At 47.1% G+C, this 21,167-nt stretch overlaps 1 protein-coding gene across 2 annotated transcripts in view; it reads right to left on the reverse strand.

Annotated features, from left to right (window-relative positions):
• Positions 1-7,292: 7,292 nt before the first annotated feature.
• Positions 7,293-21,167, reverse strand: part of LOC122926658 (sulfotransferase 2B1-like) — a 69,005-nt gene continuing 55,130 nt past the window's right edge. For both annotated transcript variants that reach the window (XM_044278101.1, XM_044278099.1), the window contains exon 7: positions 7,293-7,462. In XM_044278101.1, coding sequence (XP_044134036.1) covers positions 7,344-7,462 — 119 coding nt within the window. In that variant the 3' untranslated portion in view covers positions 7,293-7,343. The remainder of the gene's footprint in view (positions 7,463-21,167) is intronic.

Raw genomic sequence — 21,167 nt, forward strand, 5'->3', positions numbered from 1 at the left:
TTACCAGTCCCCAAGTTCCCAACAGTGGAGTCGTACCCTTCAAGTCCCTCCACCTGCTCCTGCACGAACGTTTGTGCAATAAGCTGCTCCTCCTGATTGAGCCGGATCATACATCGCGGACCACCTCCCGTGCCACCGGTATGCTTCCTGATAAGAGCCAGTTTTTCACGGACCCTGCGCCTCATATCATTTAATTTCTTCTGGATGTCATCCCAGGTACGCACTTCATTACCCAGGGCATTGATGTCCAGGGCAATGGCTTCATATATAGCCCTCCTTTGGGCAATGGTGGTGTTTGCCCGCTGGGCACCATATAGGACTTCCTTATGCTGCTGGAGTGCAGCAATCAGGATGTCCATCTCTGCAGCCACAAAGTTGGCCTTCCTTATTTTGGTCCCTTTGGGAGGTGCCATGTCTTGCAAAAGGGCTGAATTTCCTTGCTCAGGGGGGGGTAGGAAAAAGCAGGATGAAATTCAGCAAAGAACCTGCGCAAGTCTGCTCCTATTTATTTGCTCAGTGCAAGCAGCTGAGCAGGATTTGCCCTGAAATTATGCTAGCAAACCTCTGCTGAGCCGAAAATTCCTCATTTACATAGGGGCACACCCACTTTGACTTGCACGGCCTTGCGCCCTCAGCTTTGCCTTAAACAGGAGCAAATTAAATGAACAAACGATTCCTGAATCAGGTGGCAATTTGGCAAAATTGCTCCAGCGCAGAGAAATTCAGCTGAGCGGCTCAGGTGTAAGTAATGGGCAAATCTACCTGAATCTGGGCCCTTGTGCTTTTGGGCACTCCAGTGATGTTGCAGCTCTGAAATATGGCCAAACTGGTGGCAAGTGGCATCTTGGCAGCGGCACGCTTGACTTTTCTCAGTTCATGGGCAGTTATTTTGCGCCTTGGTTTTTCCACACGCTTCTTGCGACCCTGTTGACTATTTTGAATGAAACGCTTGATTGTTCGATGATCACGGTTCAGAAGCTTTGCAATTTTAAGAGTGCTGCATCCCTCTGCAAGATATCTCACTATTTTTGACTTTTCTGAGCCTGTCAAGTCCTTCTTTTGACCCATTTTGCCAAAGGAAAGGAAGTTGCCTAATAATTATGCACACCTGATATAGGGTGTTGATGTCATTAGACCAAACCCCTTCTCATTACAGAGATGCACATCACCTAATATGCTTAATTGGTAGTAGGCTTCCGAGCCTATACAGTTTGGAGTAAGACAACATGCATAAAGAGGATGATGTGGTCAAAATACTCATTTGCCTAATAATTCTGCACGTAGTGTATATCAGTGTTAATACCCTAGGATATAATCTCTGTGACAGCATATAATGATGAGACTGTATGTAGCAGCTATAGTTGTGGTAACTCCATAGATACATCAAGCATCTATCTAACAAGTATCACTATCCTATCACCTTCATATGACCTTAAAATAATCAAGGCTCACTGAATTACTCAACTGTATACTAGCAAATTACAGTACCATTTAGCCCAGAAGTTCATTAATACGCATCACTGAGTGGGACTGGATATTTTATTTAAAGGGGTTGTCCAACGAAAAATGTTTGACAGTTTTCAAATCAGTACCTGGATCTGAATATTTTTGTAATTGCATGTAATTAAAAATCTTGCATAGTCACTGCAGCGATCGGGGCAGCAGGGGGAGGTACAACCTCCTATGGACTTAGCTAAAATGGCTGCCTGTCCTGTCTCCTGTGTTTGTTTGGGGCCCACAATCTAAAGACATACTGATAGGGAACGCTGTCTCCTCTAGAGACAGCGATTGATGATAATGTCTGTAAAGCACTGCGGAATATGTCAGCACTATACTGGACAGGGTCCAGCCTCACAGACCCCCATTAACAGTAAAATACTGCCAACAGAAAACCTTTACTTTATTTTTATTATTCTTATTAATTTCAGTCACATACCATATTCAACAAATAGCTATAGACTGAAAAGATACCAATTAAGTTATTTGGGGAAAATTCAATGGCATGAAACCAGAGAAACTATTCAGTGGTCACCACTAGAGATGAGCAAAGTTTTGAAAAATTTGATTAGGCAACTTTGTCGAAGTAAGCCAAGAAATTAAATTAGTTACAAATTAATTTGTCACAAATTGTTATAAATCAGGTATACCCAGGCCACTCTGCCTTAGGGCTCTTTCACATCTGCGTTCTTTTCTTCCGGCATAGAGTTCCGTCGTCGGGGCTCTATGCCGGAAGAATACTGATCAGGATTATCCTAATGCATTCTGAATGGACAGTCCGTCCTTCAGGATGCATCAGGATGTCTTCCGTTCCGGAACGGAACGTTTTTTGGCCGGAGAAAATACCGCAGCATGCTGCGCTTTTTGCTCCGGCCAAAAATCCGGAACACTTGCCGCAAGGCCGGATCCGGAATGAATGCCCATTGAAAGGCATTGATCCGGATCCGGCCTTAAGCTAAACGTCGTTTCGGCGCATTGCCGGATGCGACGTTTAGCTTTTTCTCAATGGTTACCATGGCTGCCGGGACGCTAAAGTCCTGACAGCCATGGTAAAGTGTAGTGGGGAGCGGGGGAGCAGTATACTTACCATCCGTGCGGCTCCCGGGGCGCTCCAGAGTGACGTCAGGGCGCCCCAAGCGCATGGATGACGTGATCGCATGGATCACATGATCCATGCGCATGGGGCGCTCTGACGTCATTCTGGAGCGCCCCGGGAGCCGCACGGACTGTAAGTATACTGCTCCCCCGCTCCCCGCTCCTACTATGGCAACCAGGACTTTAATAGCGTCCTGGCTGCCATAGTAACACTGAAAGCATTTTGAAGACGGATCCGTCTTCAAATGCTTTCAGTACACTTGCGTTTTTCCGGATCCGGCGTGTAATTCCGGCAAGTGGAGTACACGCCGGATCCGGACAACGCAAGTGTGAAAGAGGCCTTAGGGTACAGCCACAGCACGAGGAAATTCTGATTTGTTGCGAATCAAAGCTTTCCTAAACTTTGGACCAAATTCCGCTTCGAATGCTCTGTCACCGCGTAGAGCGCACTCTGCCTGGGGGCACCGGCACTCTGGAGTGGTAGCACCCGGCCGCCGCCTGCGCCCCGCCCCCATCTGACATCATCTCCTTGACGCCTTCTGTTCCTGTATGGATGCGCTGCAAGTGCGAGCATGAGTTTGTTCAGTCACTTCGGGCAGTGCAAGCGGCACGCACCCTGGTGTGTTTAAATCTCATTTAGCCTGTTTTTCAGAAAAAGTTTATCCTGGGATTCAAACTCACGACCTTTCACATCAGAGGCAAAGCATTTACCCACACAGCTATGAGAGCTGTACAGCCAGGTCTTTAAAAAAAAAAATATATATAAGACTTCTACTGTAGATAACTTTGATACCTAGTGTACATCCATACACATGACAGCTCTGCTACATCCATACACAGTGTACTGGGGCAGCTGTCATGTGTATGGATGTACACTAGGTATCAAAGTTATCTACAGTAGAAGTCTTATATATATTTTTTAAGTAACTGGCTATACAGCTCTCATAGCTGTGTGGGTAAATGCTTTGCCTCTGATACAGAAGGTCATGGGTTCAAATCCCAGCATAAACTTTTCTGAAAGACAGGCTAAATAAAAACACGAGCACCAAATCTTCAACACAAGAGGCTGGTGGGAACACAGGCCAGAAGAGGCCATGTCGCATCGCTGACATGGAGGTAAGTATAAAAGTTTTTTTTTTAAATACCGGACTGTTACTTTACTGCCACGGGGGAGGGGAGATATTGGCGCCATGATACTGGCACATGGAGGGGGGAGGAGAGAGGCACTTGATACTGGCACATTAGGGGGCAGGGGGAGAGGATGGCACTATGATATTAGCACATGGGGGGAAGAAATGGACATGAATCATGAGGGGCACAAATGTGAAATGATGGGGGGAGGCAAGAAATGGACATGAATCATGAGGGGCAGAAATATGAAATGATTCGGGGTGCAAGAAATGGACATGAATCATGAGGGGCAGAAATATGAAATGATGGGGGGGGGGGGGGTCGCCAAAATGTAGATTCGCTTGTGTTGACAAAAATCCTTGCACTGGCCCTGACTTCGGGCGCGCAATCCCACGAGACCAGTGACCTCCAGAGGTGGGTCTCGCGGGATCACGCGCTGAAGACACATGGCAATGTTGACCTGGAGCGCAGCAAGGAGCAGAACCTGGTGAGCACCCATGGCAACCGCACTCTGACAACCTGCACTAGGGTGTCAGAGGCTGCAGGACAGTGACTGGCAGCAGGGTGGCACACACTTGTGTACAGGGGTCAGGGCACACCTGCTGCTTGACTAGGGGCCATAGATTCTAACTAGCACAGGGTGCCCAGCAGTGGCACATGGAGCCTAATAGATGGCACAGACTGTCTAAAGGGCTATGAATGGTACAGGGTTCAGGACAGTGCCAGACTGGCAGAGGGCACAAGGCAGCATACGGTTTTATGTTGCCCTGGTGGCACAGGATTTCAGACAGTGGCTGAATGGTGCCTGGCAGTGAATAGGTGGCACTGCTCGTGTTTGGTGTGCCAACCTGCTGAACAGCGCAGTGATTGGCATCACTGGGATGGTACTAGGTGGCAGACAATGGCTGGATATTATATATACATGACCATAGTCAGACTGGCACAAGGTACGCGACCATAGTCAGACTGGCACAGGTTACATGACCATAGACTGGCACAGGGTACACGACCATAGTTAAATGTTGCATGCAATAGGTGGCTGAAAAAGGTGCGGGTAAAAGGGTGTGGTCAATGGGCAGAGTCAAGGGGGCGGCAAAATTAGCTTTTGCCTAGGGTTGCAAAAATCCTTGCACCAGCCCTGGCCCTGATCACCTTCTAAGATGTTCTGCCTTTCACAGCAAAATTTGGTGAGGAAAATGTTTTACGAAAAACCCCTTTTTTAGGATCCCCCAGTGCCCATGGATTCTTCCGGTAAATAGTGGACACTGGTGGCAGGCTCCACCAACAAACATACAGCTGCCGATTTACTATAAAACTGAAGAAAGTCATTGTGTATTGAAACCCAATGTTACCGCCGGCCCTGGGAGATATTTTAGAAGTTCAGATAGACGGAAGACTCAGGAGTCTATCTGACAGATCTCTCTTGTTTTCATTGTTGCTGTCAGGTTTCCACCCCTTCACAGATGCTGCTCTTTAACAGTCAGGTGGCTCTTTATATGTTCCGCCTGTCACTTGTTTCCCTGCGGCTGATAGTTCTTCTGTGGAGTGCTCTGCTTGTGTGGGGTTTTCCTGTTCCAGTTGCTTCTCAATTTAAGTCCTTTTCCCATTCTTGGTGTGTCTGTTCTGACTAGGCCTCAGGGAGACACTAGCTCCTTCAGTTTGGAAGGAGCCGGTTGCCTCTTTCCCTGTTCCCTAAGCTGAGGGTTTGGTGCAGTGTTTAAACAGTCTTAGGTTCCTGTGCATGTGCATTTCTACCTTTGAGATTTGCACATGTTGTTAGCAGCTTATGGAGAGAATCAGGGATTGCTAGGAGTTGACTTCTTTGTTCCCTAGGTTTGGGGCCTAGTCTGTTGTTGTTTTGTTGTTGTTCGTACTACCCGTGACACCCAATCGCTCCTCAACCCCAAATCGGACAAAAGTGTGTGCCCTAAAGAATGTGCATGGTAAGCATGTGCCATCCTTTACAAATAATAAGTTTGGTGGCCCAAAGTTTCTTTAAAAAATGACATGTACAACGTGGCCTCCAATTTTTGTCTCTATCTCCATGACATTTTATACAATATGTGAATATCACTTTAGTACTAACTACTGTTAGAAATAGATGTAAGAATTCTGCAGTTTGCTGTTTCACCAGCAGGTGGAGACACATTATCTATTTCAATAGAAACTACAATACGTTAGTGTCACCTCTTCTTTTAGGCTTGCTAATTCTTTTTCCTGCTTAGCCTTTCTGTAATTTGTTAATTGATTATTATAAATACATTTGCCTAAATAAGCATGTTAATTTTGTGTATTTGGACGAGATAAGAACTGCAAGACTTATCTGGTGGCACACTCAGGGGCTTTTCCGCTGTCAGTTTTTACACTGGGCACTCTGGTGGCACTAAAAATAGGCCTAGGGGCATGCATGTGAGGGTGGTTTACAATGACAAAATACACCCCTTGCACCTTAGCCAATGCTCAGTGCTACAAACAATTTGCTGGTATCTACCAATAGGATGAACTTCACAAATACCCATTTACTGTGCTGGAAGCTGTGTAAATCTGTATGCATAGAGCTCCCCGTACTGCTGGCTGCTGGCAGATAGTCTGTATTGGCTATAGGGTTGACAAATCCTACAGAATTGATAAAAACTGATTTATACTGCTGAAATGACGCTGGAGTATCTCACAGTTAAAGGGGTTGTCTCGCTTCAGCAAATAGAATTTATTATATAGAGAAAGTTAATACAAGGCACTTACTAATGTATTGTTATTCTCCATATTGCTTCCTTTGCAGGCTGGATTCATTTTTCCATTACATTATACACTGCTTATTTCCTTGGTTACGAGCACCTTGCTATCTAGCAGTGGTAGTCGTGCTTGCACAGTATAGGAACAAGCACCGGCCTCTCTGGTGGCCGGCACTGTGGGAACGCACATAGGCTAGTGCTTTTTCCTATACTGTGCAAGCACGGCCACTGCTGCTGGATTGCAGGGTGGTCATAACCATGGAAACGAGCAGTGTATAATGTAATGGAAAAATGAATCAAGCCAGCAAAGGAAGCAATGTGGACAATCACAATACATTAGGAAGTGCCTTGTATTAACTTCCTCTACATGATAAATGTTGCTGAAGAGAGACAACCACTTTAATTTACTGTATTCCTGTAAACATTTGTGGACATAAGCATGGCCGGGTTTAAGGGGTTAACCTACCTCCATACCTGACAGCACTAGGATTCCCAGGCTGTATCTTCTTTCATTATCACATCAGTGAGGGGACGCCCTACTTCTCCAAATACTGTCATTACCTGTACTGTTATGGCCTATGTGGCTGGCACTGTAAAGGGTCATGAGGGTGGCATTGTTATGGGGCATTTGTCTGCTTTGTTAATGGAAATGTGGCTGACAACTTGTGAAAAGATTGTCAACTGGCACAGTGATGGAGGCACTGTGGTTAACATCTTTATGGGTGCTTTGCGTGTGTGTATTTGTGCATCACCCACAACTAAGTCAAACCTGGAGTTTTTCAGTACAGTTAATTAGTAAAACCCACATTCTGACTCGGACACAAAACTGTGGTTTTTTGTTTTTATTATTTCATTCTTCCCTGGACAGGTTCTGCAGTTGACTCCACATTATAGGTGTTCATCCCAGCTGAATTTAACATTAAGATCTTTCATTTTCTGCTGGTAAATTATATCCATATATTCCTTTTGTTTCTGTGTGAAATGGTTCTTCCAGTCACCAATTATTCCTAATAAATAAATAAAAATAGCTATTATCAGCAACTCATTATCAAGGTTCACCGAAATGTCAGTTTTATAATATAGAAAGCTTTAGCATATGGCTATTCAAGTTGCCAGATCTGCACGTTCAGCTTAGTTTGCTTATTGTTAAGAAATGGCGCCACCCTTTAGCTATTGCTGGTATTGCAGCTAATCCTATTCTAAATTCTTTTTTTTTTTTATCTCATACAACCCTGACAAATGTAAAAATGTATCAGAAGGCTGGAAACTAGTGACGATCGAGCATGCTCGGCTGAACACCAGTTCGGCTTGAGCATCTCGATGCTTGGCACATGGCGGTATTTGGGCGAATAGTGCATGTGCTCGAACGCAATGCTCGAGTCTCTGCCCCGCACGTTTCTTGGCTACTATGAAGCCAATAAACGTGCAGGTAATTTCTGCCCTTACTGTCATGCCGTAGCCATGTTGGCGGCTGGAATTACAGTGATTAGCTATGCTATATAGCGCACGATGACACGTGTTCAGCTCAGTATTAGGCCTCATGCACACAACCGTTTTTTTTTAAGGTCCGCAAAAACGTGGTCCGTAGGTCCGTGATCCGTGACCGTTTTTTCGTCCGTGGGTCTTCCTTGATTTTTGGAGGATCCACGGACATGAAAAATGAAAAAAAAATCAAAGTCAAGTTTGCCATTGAAATGATAGGAAAAAACGGACACGGATCACGGACACGGATCACGGACGCGGATGACAATCTTGTGTGCATCCGTGATTTTTCACGGACCCATTGACTTGAATGGGTCCGTGAACCGTTGGCCGTGAAAAAAATAGGACAGGTCATATTTTTTTCACGGCCAGGAAACACGGATCACGGATGCGGCTGCCAAACGGTGCATTTTCCGATTTTTCCACGGACCCATTGAAAGTCAATGGGTCCGCGAAAAAAAAAGAAAAACGGCACAACGGCCACGGATGCACACAACGGTCGTGTGCATGAGGCCTTAGTCAGGGGGAGCTGGAGAGCAGAAGATAGTGTAGGGAGCGATATACAAATATTTTTATTAGAAAAACTTTTCAGAGACCCAAAAGTCCTTTTAACCACTTCAGCCCCGCTAGGTGAAACCCCCTTCATGACCAGAGCACTTTTTACACTTCGGCACTACACTCCTTTCACCGTTTATTGCTCGGTCATGCAACTTACCACCCAAATGAATTTTACCTCCTTTTCTTCTCACTAATAGAGCTTTCATTTGGTGGTATTTTATTGCTGCTGACATTTTAACTTTTTTTGTTATTAATCAAAATGTAACGATTTTTTTGCAAAAAAATGACATTTTTCACTTTCAGCTGTAAAATTTTGCAAAAAAAACGACATCCATATATACATTTTTCGCCAAATTTATTGTTCTACATGTCTTTGATTAAAAAAAAAATGTTTGGGCAAAAAAAAAAATGGTTTGGGTAAAAGTTATAGCATTTACAAACTATGGTACAAAAATGTGAATTTCCTCTTTTTGAAGCAGCTCTGACTTTCTGAGCACCTGTCATGATTCCTGAGGTTCTACAATGCCCAGACAGTAGAAAACCCCCACAAATTACCCCATTTCGGAAAGTAGACACCCTAAGGTATTCGCTGATGGGCATAGTGAGTTCATAGAACTTTTTATTTTTTGTCACAAGTTAGCGGAAAATGATGATGATTTTTTATTTTTTATTTTTTCTTACAAAGTCTCATATTCCACTAACTTGCGACAAAAAATAAAAAATTCAAGGAACTCTCTCACACATTTGGGCCCCTAAATTGCCAGGGCAGTATAACTACGCCACAAGTGACCCCATTTTGGAAAGAAGACACCCCAAGGTATTCCGTGAGGGGCATGGCGAGTTCCTCGAATTATTTTTTTTTTGTCACACGTTAGCGAAAAATGATGATTTTTTTTTTTTCTCTTTTTTCCTTACAAAGTCTCATATTCCACTAACTTGCGACAAAAAATAAAAAATTCTAGGAACTCGCCATGCCCCTCACGTAATACCTTGGGGTGTCTTCTTTCCAAAATGGGGTCACTTGTGGGGTAGTTATACTGCCCTGGCAATTTAGGGGCCCAAATGTGTGAGAAGTACTTTGCAATCAAAATCTGTAAAAAATGACTGGTGAAATCCGAAAGGTGCACTTTGGAATATGTGCCCCTTTGCCCACCTTGGCATCAAAAAAGTGTCACACATCTGGTATCGCCGTACTCAGGAGAAGTTGGGGAATGTGTTTTGGGGTGTCATTTTACATATACCCATGCTGGGTGAGAAAAATATCTTGGCAAAAGACAACTTTTCCCATTTTTTTATACAAAGTTGGCATTTGACCAAGATATTTTTCTCACCCAGCATGGGTATATGTAAAATGACACCCCAAAACACATTCCCCAACTTCTCCTGAGTACGGCGATACCAGATGTGTCACACTTTTTTGCTGCCAAGGTGGGCAAAGGGGCACATATTCCAAAGTGCACCTTTCGGATTTCGCAGGCCATTTTTTACACATTTTGATTGCAAAGTACTTCTCACACATTTGGGCCCCTAAATTGCCAGGGCAGTATAACTACGCCACAAGTGACCCCATTTTGGAAAGAAGACACCCCAAGGTATTCCGTGAGGGGCATGGCGAGTTCCTAGAATTTTTTATTTTTTGTCGCAAGTTAGTGGAATATGAGAATTTGTAATGAAAAAAGAGAAAAAAAAAAAATCATCATTTTCCGCTAACTTGTGACAAAAAAAAAAAAATTCTAGGAACTCGCCATGCCCCTCACGGAATACCTTGGGGTGTCTTCTTTCCAAAATGGGGTCACTTGTGGCGTAGTTATACTGCCCTGGCAATTTAGGGGCCCAAATGTGTGAGAAGTACCTTGCAATCAAAATGTGTAAAAAATGGCCTGCAAAATCTGAAAGGTGCACTTTGGAATATGTGCCCCTTTGCCCACCTTGGCAGCAAAAAAGTGTCACACATCTGGTATCGCTGTACTCAGGAGAAGTTGGGGAATGTGTTTTTGGGTGTCATTTTACATATACCCATGCTGGGTGAGAGAAATATCTTGGCAAAAGACAACTTTTCCCATTTTTTTATACAAAGTTGGCATTTGACCAAGATGTTTATCTCACCCAGCATGGGTATATGTAAAATGACACCCCAAAACACATTCCCCAACTTCTCCTGAGTACGGCGATACCAGATGTGTCACACTTTTTTGCAGCCTAGATGCGCAAAGGTGCCCAAATTCCTTTTAGGAGGGCATTTTTAGACATTTGGATCCCAGGCTTCTTCTCACGCTTTAGGGCCCCTAAAAAGCCAGGGCAGTATAAATACCCCACATGTGACCCCACTTTGGAAAGAAGACACCCCAAGGTATCCAATGAGGGGCCTGGCAAGTTCATAGAAATTATTTTTTTCGCATAAGTTTGCGGAAATTGATTTTATTTTATTTTTTTTCTCACAAAGTCTCACTTTCCGCTAACTTAGGACAAAAATTTAAATCTTTCATGGACTCAATATGCCCCTCAGCAAATACCTTGGGGTGTCTTCTTTCCAAAATGGGGTCAGTTGTGGGGTGTTTGTACTGCCCTGGCATTTGAGGGTCTCCGCAATCATTACATGTATGGCCAGCATTAGGAGTTTCTGCTATTCTCCTTATATTGAGCATACAGGTAATGAGATTTTTTTTTCCGTTCAGCCTCTGGGCTGAAAGAAAAAAATGAACGGCACAGATTTCTTCATTCGCATCGATCAATGTGGATGAAAAAATCTCTGCCAAAAAATGGAGGGGAAAGGCGTCTGCCAGGACATAGGAGCTCCGCCCTACATCCATACCCACTTAGCTCGTATGCCCTGGCAAACCAGATTTCTCCATTCACATCAATCGATGTGGATGAATAAATCATTGCCGGGATTTTTTTTTTATATATATATATATATACAAAGTGTTTGCCAAAGCATAGGAACGCCGCCTCCTCCTCAGCTCGTATGCCTCGGCAAACATATCTGTTACTGCAGAGGAGAAAATCCCGTCTTGCAGCGCCGCATACACCGACTTGCGTGTAATCTGACAGCAGCGCAATGCTTCTGTCAGAATGCACATCGGTGCTGCAGCTAATCGATCGGTTGGTCCACCTGGAAGGTAAAAAGACAAAAAAAAAAAAAAAGAAAAAACCAGGCCGCAACGCAATAATTTTATTAACTTTGCAACAGAACATGTAACTTTAACTTTTTAACTGAACATTAACCTTTTTGCTTACTGGTGTTTTTTTTTTTTTTTTTTTACCTTTATAGAACAAACCTCTCCTTCCCCATGGGTCAATGTGCAAAGCGCAAATCGCCCAAAGATGTGGCGAAGTGCGTTATGCACTTTGTCCCATGTGAAAGGAGACGTTTGCAGCAGCAGTGAGTGAATGGGCCCTAATAGCCCTGTGTGCCTATCCTGGTGAGATGATCCCTATGCTAATAGTGTACCTGTGAGTGGTACTTCCGGAAACACTCTCCAAAGCATAGGGCAGGGTGGTCAGGACAGTCAGGACAGAAATAGCGGGTGTCACGCCTTATTCCACTCCTGCTACAGACACAACATCTTTTTCGGGGTGACGGTTGGGTTGAGGTACCAGGAACGACATTGGGGAAATGTCGCTCGTGTAGACGGCTAACTACACTGGTGGATGGGGCCACGGAACCTCCTGGGTACAGGAGGTTCTCGATGATCTCTTCCTGAAATTTGAGGAAGGATCCAGTTCTCCCAGCCTTACTGTAGAGAACAAAACTATTGTACAGAGCCAATTGAATTAAATATACAGACACCTTCTTATACCAGCGTCTGGTTCTGCGGGAAACTAAATACGGAGACAACATCTGGTCATTGAAGTCCACCCCTCCCATGTGGAGGTTATAGTCGTGGACTGAGAGGGGCTTTTCAATGACACGGGTTGCTCGCTCAATTTGTATTGTCGTGTCTGCGTGAATGGAGGAGAGCATGTAAACGTCACGCTTGTCTCTCCATTTCACCGCAAGCAGTTCTTCGTTACACAGTGCGGCCCTCTGCCCCCTTGCAAGACGGGTGGTAACGAGCCGTTGGGGGAAGCCCGCGCGACTAGTTCGCGCGGTACCACAGGCGCCAATCCGTTCTAGAAACAAATGCCTAAAGAGGGCCACACTTGTGTAAAAATTGTCCACATAAAGATGGTACCCCTTGCCGAATAAGGGTGACACCAAGTCCCAAACTGTCTTCCCACTGCTCCCCAGGTAGTCAGGGCAACCGACCGGCTCCAGGGTCTGATCTTTTCCCTCATAGATCCGAAATTTGTGGGTATAGCCTGTGGCCCTTTCACAGAGCTTATACAATTTGACCCCATACCGGGCGCGCTTGCTTGGGATGTATTGTTTGAAGCCAAGGCGCCCGGTAAAATGTATCAGGGACTCGTCTACGCAGATGTTTTGCTCTGGGGTATAAATATCTGCAAATTTCTGGTTGAAATGGTCTATGAAGGGCCGAATTTTGTGGAGCCGGTCAAAAGCAGGGTGGCCCCTGGGACGGGAGGCGGTGTTGTCACTAAAGTGCAGGAAACGCAGGATGGCCTCAAAACGTGCCCTGGACATAGCAGCAGAGAACATGGGCATGTGATGAATCGGGTTCGTGGACCAATATGACCGCAATTCATGCTTTTTTGTCAGGCCCATGTTGAGGAGGAGGCCCAGAAAAGTTTTAATTTCGGAAACTTGGACTGGTTTCCACCGGAAAGGCTGGGCATAAAAGCTTCCCGGGTTAGCGGTGATAAATTGTGTGGCATATCTGTTTGTTTCGGCCACAACTATGTCTAAAAGCTCCGCAGTCAAGAACAGCTCAAAAAATCCCAGGGCCGAACCGATCTGAGCTGTCTCAACCCGAACTCCAGACTGGGCAGTGAAAGGGAAAACTACAGGTGCGGCTGAAGTTGGGGACTGCCAATCAGGGTTTGCCAGCACCTCTGGGATTCTAGGGGCTCTACGGGCACGTCTTTGCAGTGGCTGCGACGGGGTCACTACTGCACGTGCCACCGTACCAGCTTCAACTGCCCTTCTGGTGCTCGCTACTTCACCAGGTTGTACGGCAGTGCTGGTACTAGGTCCAGGGAGGGCTGGGCTGCTGGTGTATGCCTCACCACGTAATCCGACAGCACCAGCCCCACTCTGCTGCTCTTGAAGCGGATCCTGCGCAACCTGTGGTCTAGCGACACGGGGCCGGGTACGCCTGGTGGTATCAGGGACCTCAGCCTCCTCGTCCGAACTTTGGGTCAGAGAGCCACTGCTTTCTACAGGTTCGTATTCTGACCCGCTGGATTCATCAGATGAGGGTTCCCACTCCTCATCCGACTGGGTCAGAAGCCTGTAGGCCTCTTCAGAGGAATACCCCCTGTTAGACATGTGGGCAACTAAATTTAGGGGTATTCCCTGAGACTACCCAAGAAAAAAAAAGCAAGCCTGTCTTACAAAGGGGAGGCTAGCGAAGTACCGGAGGCCGCTGCGGTTGATAAAAAATATCAAAACTGATTTTTTTATCGCCGCAGTGCGTGTAAAGTGATTGTGCAGTGAACCAAAAAAATATTTTTTTTTGTCACTGCGGTGGGGCGGGTGTGGGCGAACGCACGTGTGGGCGACCGATCAGGCCTGATCAGGCAAACACTGCGTTTTGGGTGGAGGGAGAACTAAAGTGACACTAGTACTATTATAGACAGGGCCGGCCTTTGGGGTGTGCGGGCTGTGCGGCCGCACAGGGCGCCATAGCAACAGGGGCGCCGGGCGGCCGACAGCCCGCAATGTAATATGGGCAGGCGAGGCGGCACTTATGTTTTCCCACGGGGCGGGCCCCCCCCCCCTCCCTCCCTCCTGTATTCAGCAGGGGGCGCCCGGCGCCCGTTGCGGTTTAAAAAAAAAAAAGTTGCTTATATAAGTTGGGGGCGGCTGGCGGCGCCCCTCATTCTGCGCCGCCTGAGTGGCTGAGGCTGAGCGCTTGCCGCTCTAAAGAATCCTGCCTGCGCCTGTTAATGTAGCGTGGCCGAGCTCTGTTAGGTCCGCGGTACAGGAGCTTTTGTTTCCTGTACCCGGCCGGACTGACAGGAAGTGCTCACGTAGTGTGCACTTCCTGTCAGTCCGGCCGGGTACAGGAAACAAATGCTCCTGTACCGCGGATCGAACAGAGCTCGGCCACGCTACACTAGAGGTGGAGGTGGGAGTAGAAAGAGAGTGACAAGGGGGGAGGGGGGAGGAAAGAAAGAGAGTGACAAGGGGGGAGGGGGGAGGAAAGAAAGAGAGTGACAAGGGGGGAGGGGGGAGGAAATAATGAGAGTGATGGGGGGGGGAAATAATGAGAGTGATGGGGGGGGGGAAATAATGAGAGTGATGGGGGGGGGGAAATAATGAGAGTGATGGGGGGGGGAAATAATGAGAGTGATGGGGGGGAAATAATGAGTGATGGGGGGGGAAATAATGAGTGATGGGGGGGGAAATAATGAGAGTGATGGGGGGGGAAATAATGAGAGTGATGGGGGGGGAAATAATGAGTGATGGGGGGGGAAATAATGAGAGTGATGGGGGGGAAATAATGAGAGTGATGGGGGGGGAAATAATGAGAGTGATGGGGGGGAAATAATGAGAGTGATGGGGGGGGAAATAATGAGAGTGATGGGGGGGGGAAATAATGAGAGTGATGGGGGGGGAAATAATGAGAGTGATGGGGGGGGAAATAATGAGAGTGATGGGGGGGGAAATAATGAGAGTGATGGGGGGGGAAATAATGAGAGTGATGGGGGGGGGAAATAATGAGAGTGATGGGGGGGGGAAATAATGAGAGTGATGGGGGGGAAATAATGAGAGTGATGGGGGGGGAAATAATGAGAGTGATGGGGGGGGAAATAATGAGAGTGATGGGGGGGGGAAATAGTGAGAGTGATGGGGGGGGGGAAATAGTGAGAGTGATGGGGGGGGAAATAATGAGTGATGGGGGGGGAATAATGAGAGTGATGGGGGGGGAATAATGAGAGTGATGGGGGGGGAAATAATGAGAGTGATGGGGGGGAATAATGAGCGTGATGGGGGGGAATAATGAGCGTGACAAGGGAGGGCGGGTGGAATAATGAGAGTGACAAGGGAGAGGGGGGGGAATAATGAGAGTGACAAGGGAGAGGGGGGATAATGAGTGACAAGGGAAGGGGGGGGGAGAGAGTGACAATGGAGTCCCCAGAGCCAGACTGCAGCCAGAGTCCAGATCATCTTATTGTCCTGGTGGTAAGTAGACAATGCAATATGTTTATTATTTAATTGTTTAGTTATTAATACTACATTGGAAACGAATTTTCTCAGCTGGACACCGGCCGACACTGCGCATGCGCTGGGAGCCTCACCAGCGGTTAGGGTAGGGAAAAAGCACTGGCCCGTACGTAATTTTTCCCTTCCCTAACCGCTGGTGAGGCTCCCGCTGCATGCGCAGTGTCGGCCGGTGTTCAGCTGAGAACATCCATCCGATCACTGCGCCTGCGCATTGGCCCATAGTTTTTCCCTACCCTAACCGCCGGCGAGGCTCCTGGCGCATGCGCACTCTGCTGTGAAATTTCCCTAACCTGTCGTTGTGCGCCTGCGCGGCGCTGCACACCTCCTCACGTCATGTCCGGTGCGACCGGAAGTGACGAGGGTAGGGAAATCTCACGAACTAGGGAAGTATAACATTACACCGGCCTTTGGGGTGTGAGGGCTGGTAACTACTTGGTTGGATAGTCAGCCAGCCTATGCCATGATGCCAGCAACAAGCAGTGTTTTTTTTTTTTTTGGGGGGGGGGGGCGCCACAAGGTTAGCTCGCACAGGGCGCCTGAACACCTAAGGCCGGCCCTGATTATAGATCTGACCGTGATCAGTTTTGATCACTTCCAGATACTATAAAAGTACAAATGCTGATTAGCGATACACTAATCAGCGAATAACGGACTGCGGTGCGGTGGGCTGGGCGCTAACCGATCCCTAACCAAGGGGCCTAAACTATACTGAAACCTAACGGTCAATACCAGTGAAAAAAAAAAGTGACAGTTTGCACTGATCACTTTTTTCTTTTCACTTGTGATTGACAGGGGCGATCAAAGGGGTGATCAAAGGGTTAATTGGGGTTCAGGGGGGTGATCTGGGGCTAAAGTGTGCTGTTCGGTGTACTCACTGTGTAGCCTGCTCCTCTGCTGGATCCAACCGATGAAAAGAACCAGCAGAGGAGCAGGCAGCCATATAACAGATCATATTTACAAATATGATCTGTTATCTGGCTTCTGATTGGATTTTTTAAAAATCAGCAACCTGCCAGCCAATGATCACGGCTGGCAGGTTGCTGACGAAATACTCCTGAACGAAATGCCGGCGCGAACTGCGCATGCGCGGGCGTCTCGCGAGATGACGCGTATATGCATGACTGTGCGCAGCGCTGCCGCCTCCGGACCGCACATCTGCGTTAGGCGGTCCGGAGGTGGTTAAGGACTATTGTTATGTGTGGCAGCAGCAATGTATATTTTTAGCTCAACCTGAGCTAAATTGCTAAAACTTTACAGACCCAAAAGTCCTTTTAAGGACTATTGTGTGTGGCAGCAATATCTATTTTTAGCGCATCCTGCGCTAAATAGCGTACATCATTTAGGCAGCTGCAGACAGCGACATTAGTTGCGCCACATCTCCAGTGTAAAGTGTGCCCATACAAAACAAATCTGTGACATCCAGTGTACTTTTTCCGTAGACGGTGTCCGCTGCGGACAGTGACATTAGCTGCGCCACATCTCCAGTGTAAAGTGTGCGCATCCAAAAAATATCTGTGACATTAAGTGTACTTTTTCCGTAGACAGTGTCCGCTGCAGACAGTGACATTAGCTGCACCACATCTCCAGTGTAAAGTGTGCGCATCCAAAAAATATCTGTGACATTAAGTGTACTTTTTCCGTAGACAGTGTCCGCTGCAGACAGTGACATTAGCTGCACCACATCTCCAGTGTAAAGTGTGCGCATCCAAAAAATATCTGTGACATTAAGTGTACTTTTTCCGTAGACAGTGTCCGCTGCAGACAGTGACATTAGCTGCACCACATCTCAAGTGTAAAGTGTGCGCATCCAAAAAATATCTGTGACATTCAGTGTATTTTTTCCGTAGATGGTGTCTGCTGCGGACAGTGACATTAGCTGCGCCACATCTGCAGTGTAATGTGTGCGCATCCAAAAAATATCTGTAACATACAGTGTACTTTTTCAATAGACAGTGTCCGCTTCTGACAGTGACATAACCAGTGCCACATCTGCAGTGTAACGTGTGCACTGAAAAAAATTATCTATGACATAAAGTGTTCTTTTTCCATAGACGATGTCCGCTGCGGACAGTGACATTAGCTGCGCCTCATCTCCTGTGTAAAGTGTGCGCCTCCAAAAAATATCTGACATCCAGTGTACTTTTTCCGTAGAAGGTGTCCGCTGCGGACAGTGACATTAGCTGCGCAACATCTCCTGTGTAAAGTGTGTGACATATCTGTGACATACAGTGTACCGGTACTTTTTTGCGTAGACGCTGCGGACAGTGACATTACAGGTGGTACCTCTCATGTATAACGTTTCCTCATCCCAAATACCCGTGACATTCCCTGTAATTTTTCATTAGCCGCTGGTGACAGCATTGACATTATCTGCGGGATATCTCCTGTGTGACGTTTCCACATCCCAAATACCTTTTTAAGTTTGTTTGCGCATATACTTCCAAATCCTACGCTACTGTATGTGTGACACACTTTCAATCATATATTACATTTAATATGAAGAAGGCAAGAAGTAAGGGACGTGGCAGTGGCCGTGATGCTGATGGTGCACGCAGAGGCCGTGAAACTGTGCCTGCTGCCAGGGCACAAGAAAAACAATCATCCACGATACCTAGCTTCTTGTCCCAGTTTTCAGGGTGGCACAGGACACCAGTCTTGAAGTCTGACCAGTGCGACCAGGTGGTCGGTTGGATTGCAGCAGATAATGCTTCCAGTCGGTTAAGCACCACCCTGTCTTCCACCAAGTCCAGTCTCAGTAGCCAAGAGTCTGCTCAACCCAATCCTCACCCTAATCCTCCTTCCTCCCACCATGGTGCACCCCCTTGCGGAAATCTCCCTTGCCAAGGGTTAGGTGTTCCGCAGTATGGTGCTTTTTTGAGGAAAGTGCGGACGACAAAAGAATAGAAGTTTGCAACCTGTGCCGTACCAAAATGAGCAGGGGCGTGAACACTAGCAATCTCACCACTACCAGCATGATCTGTCACATGGCATTCAAGCACCGTAATAAGCGGAATGAACGCCTGGGTCCACAATCTGTGTCTGCGGGTCACACCACTGCCTCCTCTTCCCCTGTGTTACGTGCTGGACAATTCCCTGCACCTGGACCTTTGCAAGCACCCTCAGTGACCACATCCACTTCCATGTCCCAGCGCAGCATCCAAATGTCCTTACTCCAGGCATTTGAATGGAAGCGCAAATACCCAGCCACCCACCCACAGGCCATAGCACTAAATGCACAGCTTTCCAAATTACTAGCCCTGTAAATGTTGCCATTTAGGCTTGTGGACACTGAAGCCTTCTGCAGCCTGATGTCGGCGGCTGTCCCACGTTACGCAGTTCCGAGCCGCCACAATTTTTCCCGGTGCACCATCCCCGCCTTACACCAGCATGTGTCCCGTATCATCAACAATGCCCTAACCAAGGCAGTTATTGGGAAGGTCCACTTAACGACTGACACATGGACAAGTGCTTGTGGCCAGGGATGCTACATTTCCCTGACATCACACTGGGTGAATGTTATGGAGGCCGGGAGAGAGTCGTACCCTGGGATGGCACAGGTGCTACCGAAGCCAAGGATTGCAGGCCCTAATTCCATCAGGGTTTCCGCCACCACCTACGTTAGTGGCTCCAACCCCTACTTCTCCTCCTCCGCCTCCTCCTCCACTTCCAACTCCGAATTATCCACGTGCAGCAAAAGTCAGTCATCGGTCAGGAGCTGGAAGCAGTGTAGCACTGCAGCGGGGAAGCGACAACAGGCCGTGCTGAAGCTGATATGCTTAGGGGACAAACAGCACACCGCCGCAAAGCTGTGGCAGGGGATAAGAGACCAGACTGAGCTGTGGCTCTCGCCACTCAACCTACAACCAGGCATGGTTGTGTCTGATAATGGCCGTAACTTGTGGCGGCTTTGGAGCTCAGGAAGCTCACACACATCCCATGCCTAGCCCACGTCTTAAACTTAGTGGTTCAGCAGTTTCTCAAAACCTACTCCAATTTTCCTGAGCTACTGGTAAAGGTGCCCCTCGTGTGTGCACATTTCCGAAAGTCATCGACAGCTTCAGCCGGTCTGTCAACGCTGCAGCAGGACTTGAAATTCCCAGCTCACCGGCTGTTGTGCATGGGCTGGAATTCTACGTTTCCACATGTTGGTCAGGCTTTGTGAGCAGCAGAGGGCAGTAGTGGAATACTGGAATACCAGCTGCAACATGGTCGTCGCCTTTCCAGTCAGCTTCCGCTATTCACAAGCGAGGAGTGGGCATGGATGTCTGACCTCTGTGAGGTTTTAAGAAACTTTGAGAAATCAACACAGATGATGAGTGGCAATAACGCTATTATCAGCGTAACCATCCCACTTCTGTGTCTACTCAAACTCTCGCTGCTCACAATTAAGGACAACGCTTATGTATGTGAAAGAGGTGAAAATGGGGGAAGACATTACACAGGGTGACAACCAGACCACCCTTAGTTCATCTTCTGAGCGCGAATTGGACGATGAAGAGGAGGAGGAGCAGGAGCCGGTTGCTTCCACTACAGAGGGTAGTACCCATGGAAGTTTAATTCCACCTGTTCTGCGGGGGTTGGCAGAAGAAGAGGATGAGGAGATTTAAAATGATCCTCCTGATGATGACAGGCAAGTCTCTAATCTATCATTCCTCTAGTGGAAAGGATGAGCAAAACGATGCAATACCAGAAGATCCTTGTTGAAAAATTGCTCCAAAAATTTCCATCTGACAACGCTGGCTGCAGAGTACGTAGTTCCTTGGACAACCAATGAGGGGAGACAAGGGGAACACACAGCAGTTCTAAAAGAGGCAGGGCAACACTCTCTAAAGCCTGGGACAGTTTCATGACACCCTGCCAGCACCCTCACCCTGATGCGAGGCCTAGTGTCACAAGGAGGGAAACATTTTGGAAGATGAAGGAGTACATAGCAGACCGTGTCAGCGTCCTCTATGATCCCTCAGTGCCTTACAACTACTAGGTGTCCAAGCTGGAACGAACTGGCGCTCTACGCCTTGGAGGTGCTGGCCTGCCCTGCCGCCAGCGTTTTGTCTGAGCGGGTATTTAGTGCTGCTGGTGGCATTATAACAGATAAGCATATCCGCCTGTCAACTGAAAATACTGACAGGTTGACTCTTATAAAAATGAACAAGGCCTGGATTGACCATGACTTCTCGACTCCACTAGAGAAAAGCTGATGTACATAAAGCCACTTTAAATGTGTTGTTTATAATGTACTGAATGCACTGTATTCCCATGCACCCCTTCCACCACAAACAAGGGCATATGGTTAAATCTTCATTTTCTCATCCTCTTCCATCATATCAACATGCCTATTCGTCGCATATAATGCCCTTGCATATAATGTTTTACAGGGTCAG

The sequence above is a fragment of the Bufo gargarizans genome, chromosome 2, assembly GCF_014858855.1.
Source record: "Bufo gargarizans isolate SCDJY-AF-19 chromosome 2, ASM1485885v1, whole genome shotgun sequence".
NCBI classification, from domain to species: Eukaryota; Metazoa; Chordata; class Amphibia; order Anura; family Bufonidae; genus Bufo; species Bufo gargarizans.